General features: G+C 36.8%; 2 protein-coding genes and 1 long non-coding RNA gene across 3 annotated transcripts; 2 read left to right on the top strand and 1 right to left on the bottom strand.

The window, feature by feature from the left end:
- Positions 1-1,859: 1,859 nt before the first annotated feature.
- Positions 1,860-5,367, bottom strand: LOC115981115. Its single transcript, XM_031103302.1, has 3 exons — positions 4,696-5,367; positions 3,178-3,341; positions 1,860-3,074 (listed from the first exon to the last, which is right to left on the bottom strand). Exons 1-3 carry the CDS (start codon positions 5,306-5,308, stop codon positions 1,980-1,982), a joined length of 1,872 nt encoding a protein of 623 aa, XP_030959162.1. The 5' UTR covers positions 5,309-5,367; the 3' UTR covers positions 1,860-1,979.
- Positions 5,368-8,734: 3,367 nt separating this feature from the next.
- On the top strand, positions 8,735-9,742 carry LOC115949809. Its single transcript, XM_031067087.1, has one exon. The coding sequence runs from the start codon at positions 8,735-8,737 to the stop codon at positions 9,740-9,742; it is 1,008 nt and encodes a 335-aa protein (XP_030922947.1).
- Positions 9,743-10,255: 513 nt separating this feature from the next.
- Positions 10,256-10,841, top strand: LOC115964697. The gene is made up of 3 exons (XR_004086006.1): positions 10,256-10,310; positions 10,507-10,572; positions 10,721-10,841. It is a non-coding gene; the product is annotated as an uncharacterized LOC115964697 (long non-coding RNA).
- Positions 10,842-12,586: the final 1,745 nt, after the last annotated feature.

Raw genomic sequence — 12,586 nt, 5'->3', positions numbered from 1 at the left:
TTGAGGGAATAATTAATAGGTACTCCCATAAATGTAAGAAGAGGGAGCACCACATCACCATACTCCGGAAGTATCTAATAATTTTCCTTGTCAAGATCTTCCACTATTTTTCTTGGAAAAGAGCAAGTCATTTTTGGATGTAACGAGAAGCCTAAAGCATTTGTTCTTGGATTGGTATCATCATAATGCAATTCAATGTGATACTTTGAAACTAACGTAGAAACATGTAGACATGCACAGACTTTGTTCCTCACCTACAGAGATGAAATATCTCCAAAAAGCTTTAACAAAACATACTAAATACAGTATTGAAAAAAAAAGGGTAGAAAAGGATGCCCTCTATTCGAACCAACATTTCCTGAACCTCTAGACACCAGAATTTTGCATCACATCGTGACCCTCATTAAAATGCAAGGATACATCTGCAGGCCGCATAAAGGGATTACTATTCACAAATTTACTGATAATACAGATTGTTAGATCCAGTTGCATCTTGCATGAGCCCGAGGTAGAAACTGGATTTTTTTTCTATTATCATGATTCTTCTTCGGCAAAGGAAAAGGTTCTGGTGTCAACAATGCATATAAGTATAACACAAATTATATCAGACACTATTCTAAGATTATACGTGAACTGAACTTGTTAAGCAGGTTCTGTGAACAAGAGCATTACGTGTCCCAATTTGGCGTCCACCCACACATTGACAAAGGTCTGGCATCATGCAAAAAATTATAAGGAAATGCATATCACCTTCAACAAAAAATTTTAAAATTAAGTTGATGTTATAAGAATGAATCAAACAGTGACCTCAATTGAGAAGCTAATTATGTTCATATCCAGTGTTCTACATCCAAAGTATAACATCAAGAGGTAGTAAGCAAGAATGATGTTCTTCCCAAGAGAAGTCAAAAAGGTTTGAGTAAGATAACATGCCAATTGAGAGCAATATAAGATGGCCCTTGTTTTTCTTCAACAAAAATAGAAAGAGAAATGAGATCAAAAGATTCACAACCACTATAAGGAACTCATTCCGAATTTTACACTTTTTCAATAAAATGTAATGTTGAGGTTCATGTTGTATACACAAAATTAGTGACAACTGACAATTCTCGATCTTAGCCAAAAGGCTGAGAAAGGTATCTAGTGACACAACTGTAGACAAAGGGAAACTTGCCACAGCCTTAACCCTGAAGTGTTTGAACACATTGACTTTAAATAAGGGTTTAAACCAATGAGTTTCATAACATTACATTTTTTTTTCACACAATATTCAGATCTAAAATCAGCCCAAATTTGAAATTTTTTGCATTAAACTGAACAAATCTACAAAAAAAAGGGGGGGAAGGGGGGGGGGACAAAAAAAGAGTGAATCCAGCTAGCATCGAAAACATGAGAGAAACACAGAGAGAGAGAGAGAGAGAGAGAGAGAGAGAGACTGAAGGTTGTGGAGCTTGATCTTTTGACGTCGTGCAAGAGGACTCTGTGGCACCTCTGAGCTGAGCATGTTTACCTTTACAAGATAACTTGGTTTGAGATTGAGCGGATATTTGATCTGGTTAGGTTTAGAATAAAATTGTAATTTTGAGAAAACATTGAGGGAAACAATAAAAAAATAAATAAAGGTCTACAAAACTCAGAATCCCTCCCACTGATTTGGGGAACTAAAAAAAGGGGTATCCTACCAGAGGGACATATATACCCCCACATTCCTCTATACTCCTCTCAGATGTTCCCCATCCAAATACATTGTTAGTGTAGTCCTAATGAACCATATCTACCCTTCGTTGTCCAAGTTGGCCTGGAAGCATGGCTCCATTACAAAACAGTAAAGGTCAAGCAAATAATTTGAAGAGTGCCAATGTTCCGAAATTTGCCAGACTTGATTTGGTTTACATCTAAGATTAAATGGCATTAAAGACTATGAGCAAAATTTTTACAGATAAAATACAAAGATTCAAATTTAATTGCTGCCACGTGTGCTATAACTTGTGACAAACAACAGCTATGCACGAAAAGTCACTATCCACAAACCACATACCCAACTCTTGAAGCCGCTTCTGAATTAAATCTAGAACTATCTCACTAGACCAAAAAGCCATCTTCTTTCCACCCCCTAAAGAAGATCGACTAACATTATTGGTATCAATATTCAGGCCAAGGCTTGTCTCATCAACCCTTTTAATCCTCACACCCTTCTGTTCCAATAAGTTTGCCGCTACATACACAAAATTCCTGCCATCTCTTGATATTGAAGCTTTCCTCGTCAAAGAGTCCACCATCTCAGCAACCTTGGACATTAAAGCACCAGTCCAGAATTTCTCAGCAGAAGATGAGCTTCTGACATGCATAAGTTCCAATCCTTTCCCAACATAGAAATCAACAGTGGGATCAATGGTTTCAAGAAACAGGTCACTACTGGTGAAAAGCATGTTCCCATCCACCATCCAAGAATTATACCTATACTCCAAGCACTTCTTGATGACATAGGCCTTCATTAAAATCTCCTTAATCAGCTCTGCATTAGAATCTTGAAACGTCATTGATTTGTAAGCTCTGACACTATTGAGAAACTTGTCAGCATTAATCACTGGATGTCCCCTTCTTGATAGATCAAGTAAGAAGTCAGATTCAGGGCCCATAAATATGTAGTTCCAAATATTTAGCCTCTCAAAATGACATAGCAAGTTCCTAGTGACCGGCTCTGATACCCCAAAGAGGCTTACCAAAATAATGGACTTCTGATTCTGCACACCATAAAGAACAGACCCAAGTTCAGCATTGCTTGTTACAACTCTTCCAGGAAGTACTTCTTTGAAACAGAAATCATACCATTTCAGATTACTCAAGGGTTGCATTTCCAAAAAATTGAAATCAAGAGAACTTTCATCCAATAAATGAGAATCAGGACCAGCTGTTTTTCCGTAGTTAACACCAGCGTCCCTGTGAGAGACACTAAGCGCTCTCTCATGTAAAAAATTGGTGTAGATATTAAAATAACCGTGTGAATGAATAAATTTAATAAACCAAGGAGTCCATATTCTCTCTCCCATCTTCTTGTACCATCCTGTTGTCACCTGCACAAAAATTTTAAAATTTAATCAAGATGTTGTTAATACTAAAAGCTTTCCAAGAAAGATAAAAGTCAACAAAATATGAGTGACATTTAAATTTGATTACCATCCCCTCAAGAAATGGCTTAATGCCTTTTGCCTTGTGTATGTCATACCACAACCTGAACTCTTTCCAAGGTTTGGGAAAGAGAAGCTGGCCCCAAGTGCCAACCAACTGGTACAAGAAAAGTCGTGCATTGTTATCTAATTGTATTTTGTTTCCATGTTTACCTGTAGCCAGCAACCAATTAACTCAGAGGAAACCTTTTTTTTTCAATAAGTAACTCAATAGGAAATCATAAAGGGATGAAAACTGACAAACCAAAATTTGGGTCTAGGCAAATGTGTAACAAGGGTCACTGGCATAATAGTTATTCATGAAAATACAATAGGAAGCAAACATAGATATGATAGTCCTTTTGCATGATTAAAAAAAAAAAATAGTCAACCAGCAAATTGACTTAAATTGAAAGTAACAAGGCTAGTTTAAACAGGCAAAGGAATGACACATTGCAATAGGCATGTCATACATAAAGTTACTTGCTGAAATTTTAAATCATTATGTACTCTCATTTCAAGCTTTTTTTCAACAATTAGGGGTGTTTGGTACATGTTTTCAAACAACAATTTTCAGTTTTTAAATAATATTACACATACTTTCACGTATTTTTTCACCCACACGTATTTCCACATATGTTTTCAAACAACAATTTTTAGTTTTTAAGTGCATAAACCAAACACCCCCAAATAATAAAAACTAACAACTCTGGTGACTTTTTTTTTTTGATAAATAACGTAAGTAATTTTATTAAGAATAAAAATCCAACCACGTACACAGGAAATGTACTACAGTGGCAAAGATCAAGAACCCAAATTACAACAATCGATAAGATCAAGGAGGGACAAAGAAAAACAAGATGGCAAAACTAAACTCCAATCAAGGAGAGTACGGAAAAAGAAAGACTTTATATCATGGATAGACCGTTCACAATCAAAACAAACAATGAGGCACAAACAATGAAAACTGACAACTCTGGTGGCTATTTTGTTGCTTGATTGATTACAATGTCACAAACGTGATAGGAACAATCACAATTCTGTGGCCATTGGGAGGGAAGTACACAGAGGAATTGCACAGAATTCTTGTACTTGACAATGAACTTTTGATGACCACCTCTCAATCAAGTCTCCTTGTATGATAAGATCAGGTATTAGGAGAGTTCCTTGTGAATTGTAATGGGCTTTTGAAGCTAAACTACAATGTCATCATTCAATCAAATAATTGCCATTAAACAGATTTCCAGGTAAAGCGAACATAAATACTTACTCGCAATTCAACTTTTCAAAACACAGTTTACAATAACAACATATATTTAGAATCTTTTTCTAACCTTCCAGTTAACGAGTTAAGGTTCTTTAATTCTATTTGAAAAAAAAAAAACAAAACTCTCTCTCCGTCAAATTTTGTTGGACTCATAATTTTCAGACTCATAATTCAATATAAATTTCAATGTGTTCGAACAAATCATTCACATTATGATCTCTGTAAATCTATTATTATGTCCAAGCAAGTAACAAGCGGTACCTGGAACGAACCTAGGTCGCTGCAACGAAGCTCCAAAGATGTACGGACTGTAATTCGAAGCGTTGTAATAGAAATTCACAATCAAGCTCCGAAGAAACCTGTAATAAAGCGGCGACACTTCCAAATCGTCTTCGACCACGAACGCAAACTCGTTATCGGAGCTCGGCCACCACGCCTCCAACCACTGCGCTTGCAGCCCGGCATTCCCGGTCCGATAATGCACTAGCTTTTCGCCGAATCTCCACTCGAAATCATCGACGAACTCCAGGATCCGATGCGAGGATCCCAAATTGCGGTCAAGTTGGAGAGAATCGTTGTTGGTGGAGGCGAAATGGTCAATGTGGATATGGAGGTGGACGGGATCGGAGAGGTAGTCGGCGGCGGCGAGGGAGCGGAGGCAGCGGGATAGAGAATCGAGGCGGTTGAATGCGAGGACCTTGATGATGAAGGTGAAATTGGGGGACTTAGGTTTAGGGTTTTTGAGGGAATTGATAAAATTAGGGTTAGAGTTAGGGTTAGAGGTGGAGAAATAGGAGTGGAGGAAGAGGAGGAAGAAGGCGGAGATGGAGAAGAGAAGGAGGAGTGGGAAGAAGTGTCTTTTGGGACCCATCATTTGCGAGAAATTCGAAGCTCTGTCTATCTCTATGCATTTGAATTGCTTATCGTTTTAGGTTATCTCTCATTTTTTCTCAAAAAAAAAGGTTATCTCTCATTTTTCAAAAATTGAAAATTTTTGTTATAAATATTATAGTAAAATAATTTTTAAAAATATAAATAGTATTGTGAAATCAAAAAAAATGTATATATGTTTGTTTATAGAGGCAAAATTTGCTATTTAGGCTAAATTTAGAAATTTTTTTGGTGAATAGTATGCGCGTGAAACTAATTAGTAAGTTGGACTGATTTTGGAACTCGAGTTTAATAAACTCGAGTTCCAGCCCAGTATTCAACTTTCCGACTCCCGGTCCGGCCAACATTACTTTAACGTGGAATTTTTTTTTTTTTAAAAAAAAAAATCATCTGGAACTCGAGTTTGAGAAACTCGAGTTCCTGGTGGGTAAACTTTTTTACTAACCTCGTTCCTAGTTACTTTTACTAATTTGGAGCTCGAGTCTGGAAAACTCGAGTTCCAATTGGAACTCGAGTTTCTCAAACTCGAGCTCCTGTTTGGTACACTTTTTTAGTAACTTGCTTCCTGGTTGGTATATATGTTTTTAGTAACTTGGAGCTCGAGTCTGAGAAGCTCGAGTTCCAATTGAAACTCGAGATTCCTAAACTCGAGCTCCATTAAAGACGACCAACTAACCCAACCGTCTCAGCTTTCCCATTACTCTCTAATATATATTTTACAAGCAGCTCTCTGCCACACCAATACACACAGACAAGCTCTCTCCCATGCCATTTTTTTTTTTTAACTCAAATGCAACCTTTCATTCTTTCCCACGCCCAAGCTCTCTTTTTTTTACTTCAAAGCAAACTTTCATTGATCTCTACAAAATTAAAAGCTTCATTCTTCTTCAACCACTAGGTAAATATCTAAACCTTTTTCAAAATTTTTTTGGTTAGACCTGGTGAATTAATTTTTCATTTGTAGATATATATTTTTCACATGCCACTTTTTATGGTTTATAAGTAATTAGTTGCTTGTAATGTGTTTTTATTTTTTTTATGTATTTGTAAATGGTTGTTATTTGTTCTTTGTAATGGGTTCTTTGCAATGTGTAATGAGTTTTTTTGTGAAATGGGCTGTTGTTTGTAATGTGTTTTAACATGTTATTATTTGCAATGTGTTGTTATTTGTAATGGATTATTTGCAATGTAACATATTTTAATTTTTAAGGGTTAGTGACCATATAAAAAATTGCTTCAGATTAAAAATTCAAATATTTCTATTTGCTTGGAGAGAGTATTTTATATGTGCTTGGTTAATCATACAAAATTTGCTTGGAAATTTCAAAAATATTATCTCCAATGTTATATTTGGTGGACCATACAATGTTATTTTTACTTGGCGGACCATACAATGTTTATATTTTCTATTTGCTTGGAGATAATAAAATTTCAATTGTTTATAATTGATTAAAATTTCAATGTTATCTTTATATTTGCTTGGAGATAATATTTTATAGTTCATATCGGATGAAAGTGTTATACTTGTCACTAACTGTAATGACCCAAGGAAAAGCGCTAGTCACATCTGCACTATACCTCAAAAGGACTAGTCACAATTGAGGCTCCTTGTAGTTGTTAATAAAGCCTAGATCTACCCAGTAAATACCCGATGTGGGACTCATTACACACTCACACACATCACGCAATCAATCAAATTGGGCATCACAATCTCCCCCACTTAAATCCCTAATGTCCTCGTTAGGGCCCACTTTGTGGGGTAGTGTTTCCGAGCCCACACGGGATTACTGGGCCGGCTCTGATACCATATGTAACGACCCAAGGAAAAGCGCTAGCCACATTTGCGTTATACCTCAAAAGGACTAGTCACAATTGAAACTCCTTGCAGTTGTTAATAAAGCCCAGTTCAACCCAGTAAATACCCGATGTGGGACTCATCATACACCCACACACATCACATAAATTAATCATATTGAAGCATCACAATCTCTCCCACTTAAATCTCTAACGTCCTCGTTAGGGTCCACTTTGTGGGGTAGTGTCTCTGAGCCCGCATGAGATTACCAAGCCGGCTCTGATACCATATGTAACGACCCAAGGAAAAGCGCTAGCCACATCTGCGCTATACCTCAAAAGGACTAGTCACAATTGAGACTCCTTGTAGTTGTTAATAAAGCCTAGATCTACCCAGTAAATACCCGATGTGGGACTCATCACACACCCACACACATCACATAATCAATCAAATTGGGCATCACACTAACTTTTAGTAAATTTATTTGACTTTGAATAGGTTTGTAATGGGTTCAATTGATTTATATCTATATTATGGTAGGGAGCCCCATAATGATGTGATTCATGGAGTGACGTATGAAGGGCCTGGTAAAAGGATAGAGATTATTCAGCTAAAAAAAGGACGGGAGATCAATTTGAAGAAGTTGAAAAAGAAAATTATGAAAGAGCTGGATTTGGATCGTCGGTCCCATGACATAAAAATTATATATCATTCTCCTCATGCAGTTTTCAGTGATCGCATTGTCTTCACACCTATTGAAATAAAAAGAGACAAGCATGTGAGGATTATGTTTGACAGGATAGACTCGACGCCTCAGTTAAAAGCTGCCGAGTTATATATAAGTGTGGAGCCTCGTACAGAACTTGGCAATGAAGATGTGCAACAAACAATTTTGGAGGGTGGTGGAGGGGAAGAATTACAATTATTACATGCGGATGGTCATCCGACTCTTACCCCATGCACCACAGTTGGGGGTTATACACTACCATCTCATGAAACATCGACTCTAATGGATGTTTGTGGATCTAGTTATCAACCTCTAAGGGGGGAAGATGAAGGTGACGTTGATCATGGTAGAGATGAGTATGAAGAGATGATTGGAAGAGACGACTTCCATGAGTATGATGATCAGTATGAAAATGTTAACAATGTTCATAATGATGTTGTGGATGATCATGATGATAATGCTATGGAGTTTCATGATGATATAGGCGATCATATAGGTGTGCAAAATGTTACGAATACAGTCTCTACCTACGAAGTTATGCCCCGTCATTTCATGCAAACACTTGGGATAATATAGTTGATCCTTCAATTGTTGAGATACCATTTACATCAAGTTGGGTACGGGGAATGAATTTTAGCAAAGGGTTGATTTTCCCTAATAAAGAGGCGGTGAAGCAGGCATTAATAGTGTACTCTATGGACAACAATAGGAGTTATACAACTGAGTGGTCCAACCAGTAGAGATTATGTGTGAAGTGCGTGAATGAGTCATGTGCATGGAAAGTTCGAGCATTCTCGCAACGGAAACTTAACGAACTATGGGCCATCACAGTATACAACGGTCCTCACACTTGTCCATCAGTTGGGGTGAACAAAGATGGTAGAATGATGGATTTAAATTTTCTTGCTCAAGAACTTCATACATATATACTTGAAGATCACACTTACAAAATAAAGGATCTCCAAAAACTGATGAAGGAAAGGTTTCAGCACGAAATATCGTACTACAAGATATGGGATGCAAAACAAAAGGCCATTACAAACATACATGGGAATTGGGAAGAGTCGTACCAAAAGTTACAAAAGTTGTTATTGGCATATAAGGATAGTGATCCAGGTACACAAGTGTCTTATCGGTCAATCAACGAAAACACACTAGGTACTATTATATTCAAGTATGTGTTCTGGGCTTTCACTCCTTCTATTGCTGGATTCGCACACTGTAGGCCAGTAATTAGTATTGATGGTACTCATCTTTATGGAAAATATAAAGGAAAGTTGTTAATTGCAATGGCTACTGATACTAACAATGAGATTTTTCCACTTGCCTTTGCGGTTGTGGATGATGAGACAGGAGCCAGTTGGGGATGGTTTTTATGTTGCTTGTGGAAAGCAATACAACATGTGGTACTCGATTCCGGCATTTGCATAATATCTGACCGACATAGAGCTATCATATCTTCCATTCAACAATGGCCCCATGATTATGTATCGGTATATCATCGATATTGCATTAGACATGTTGCTAGCAACTTCAACACTCAATTTAAGGACCCATTCTTAAAGTCTCTGGCCTTGAAAGCAGGATACGCTACTCAAGCTCGCAAACTTGATAAAATATTGGATTGCCTTAAAGAAGCTGAACTCAAGTTCAGTAAGGATCCTAGTACAGAGAATAAGAAACCATACTCATATCTAAGGAAGGAGGATTTGGAGACATGGACATTGTCACATGATCATGGACGCCGTTATGGGGCAATGACTACCAATATGTCGGAGTGTTTCAATGGAGTTCTAAAAGGTGCACGTGGACTACCAATATCTGCATTGGTTAACTACATTTGGTGCAAACTGGTTGCCTATTTCAATGATCGGCGCACTAAAAATATTGAGTAATATTGCACATGGTCAAGAGTTCAGCAGTTATGCCATGGAGATCTACGAAGCAAATTACGAGAAAGGCCAAAAACATTATATGAGGCCATTTCACCAGCAGAACGGTGTATTTCAAGTTTGCACAATCTACAATCCACAAAGATCTAAAGGGGGAGACCATAGTCGTGAAGTAAGGTTACAAGATAACACGTGTACTTGTGGCAAATGGGAAATCTATAAGATCCCTTGTTCACATGTAATTGCAGTTTGTATCAGGGAACATATCAATGCAATGAAGTATATCGACCCTTGTTATAGTTTACGAGAATGACTTGCCACTTATTCACATGATTTTTGTGTGCCAAAGGATAAGTCACTGTGGCGAGAGGTTGCCGGCCCAAAGTTGTACCCTGACCCTGATATGTTGCGAGACAAAGGTAGACCTATGTCAACAAGAATAAGGAATGAGATGGATTGGAGGGAAAGTCAACCCAAGCAGAAATGTGGAGTGTGTCATGTAGAGAGTCATAACCGCAGAAGATGTCCGAATGTGATTCGTGCATCAACAAGCAGTGATGTTCCTAACTAGGTAAGCATGCATTCAATTATCATAGGTAAAGTATTTGGCATGTATATTTGGCTCTTAACATATCTTGGGCCTCTGTTTGGAGTTCATGAGCTCCATGATATTCTAGTTACTTCATTCTTTTTTCCATAGTTGGAAGTTCATGAGCTTCCATGATATTCTATCTATCCACTTAAATCTAACTTCCTATTTTCCACAGTATTATTTTGAAGACAAATGCAAATGTTGTACCTATTATTTTGGAGCTACCTTATGCAAAAGAAAGGTATTGTGATCCTGTTATTCTCACTCCCTCTCTTCCTTATATTTTTTTAATTGCTTCTATACCTGGAAAATGTGCAAAATAACATGTAGTTTTATATGTGCAAATTAGCCATATTTATGTTTTATATGTGTTTTCATAATTTTTGTAGGCAAGCATTGGACAACGCATGTGAACATCGTACAGAGTATGCGATATTGAATGTAGAGGACCAAGGAGGGACCATCTTTTTGCTTTTGCAGTTCCTTTAAACTTTTTGGCATAATTCAGTTCTTGCATATTTAGTTTTTTTTAATCTCCATGTCAAAGTGTTGGTAACTTGCTGAATTTACATTTTTCTTGTAAACTTTATTAATTTTGACATCCAACGTTATTGAAGATGGTTAAGATGAATTTTTGTTAAAGATTCTACCTTTTGGATATGAAGTTACCACTAGAGTTCATTAACATGTACTATTATGTGCATAATGTAGGTTCTCTGGGTATTCTTATTGTAGGTATCTAACTACACCTTGCTTGCATAAGCATGCTACATTATATAGCTAATTTAGTATCCACTGTCCCCACGTAGTTACAAAATAATGCTATATACAAGCCTATGACATCCAGATGAGGACAAAAGTGTAATCTTGTAAATTGTGATCTTAATGACTTAATACAATATTGGGGCCGTAATGACTTGCAGAATTTGCACCACTTCTGTCATTGAGGGCTTGGTAGCAGGTATCTGAGAGGTGCTAAGAAATCACAATAATTATACTCCATTATGAAACCACCTGAATTTCTTATTCAGGACTCAAGAAACATCATGATGTCCTTACAAATTACTAAATTATCAAAGAAATATTTCATTAATTTTTTGATAATTCGATACACTGTCATGGGTATGGGGGTTTTAAATCCTAAACTATTAGGCCTTGGCACTTCATTAATATTCAAGTACATCAACAACTTAAAAATATATATATACATATATATATCCCAAAAGTGTTCTCTAGGTTGAAGATCCAAAACATATCCAAAACATCCTCCTATTCAGCTCTCGATGTTCTTCACATTACCGGCTTGCATTCTCCAACTCAGCAGTCAATTAACAGCCCACCCCATCTTCTTGCTGCCTGTAATTTGTGTTCTTTTCAAAGTCATTTTGGTCCAACCATTTCAACTTCCCCCACAAAATTGTCCACTAGCATTAACCTGCAAAAATTTGAACCAAAGAACATAAGATGACTGATTAAAATAGTTCTGGTTATAGAATTATAAGTAGCATAAGCCTTGTCTTGTCATTCACTCATAATATACAATTTCAGCTCCAGGATATAGGATTGAGTTGCAATAGTTTAAGGTTTGGACAATGAGTCCAACTTTGGACAAAAGTGGTGAAGTACAAACAGTGGTTTGGACAATCAGCTTCACAACAGCTGTTGCATAGCCCTAAAAATCTGAGTATTTCACTCTCTCCAAAGACACCAAATAAAACATACAGGAACAACTTTCCAGATTTTTCCACTAAGGTAACCAACTGTCTCATCCAGCAAGCCAAAAATTCAATCACAATTATAGACAGTCAAAAGATTGTACAATTTTATTTTTTGAAAATGAAAGAGCAAGTTTCAGTACTGTAGGAACTCACCAAGGAGTTTACTAAGAAGTTGACTATTATTAAATCCCAAAGTTTCCTTGAGGTAACTTTGGGATTTAATTCAGCAAGAACACATAGCAAAGTGTTAATTAATTGAGACTCTAGCACCTAATAGAGTCTCAATTCCAAGAATTTTTTTTCTTCTTGTAAGTTATTTCCAGGAGATAAGATAACCAACACTATTAAATCTCCCAAGGCACCAGTGCTTCCTAATACATGCATAAGCAGTCCATACACAACAAAAATAAAAAAAGACATGAGCTCACTATCAACAATGAAACAAATTTCCATTTTCCATAAAATACCGGCTTCAATCTCATCCCTTGAGTACCAATACTGTAGGCTAAAATCCCAATTACACCCTATAAGTTTGTG

Source organism: Quercus lobata, chromosome 1, assembly GCF_001633185.2.
Source record: "Quercus lobata isolate SW786 chromosome 1, ValleyOak3.0 Primary Assembly, whole genome shotgun sequence".
NCBI lineage: Eukaryota > Viridiplantae > Streptophyta > Magnoliopsida > Fagales > Fagaceae > Quercus > Quercus lobata.
This window is presented reverse-complemented; position numbering and strand designations above follow the sequence as displayed.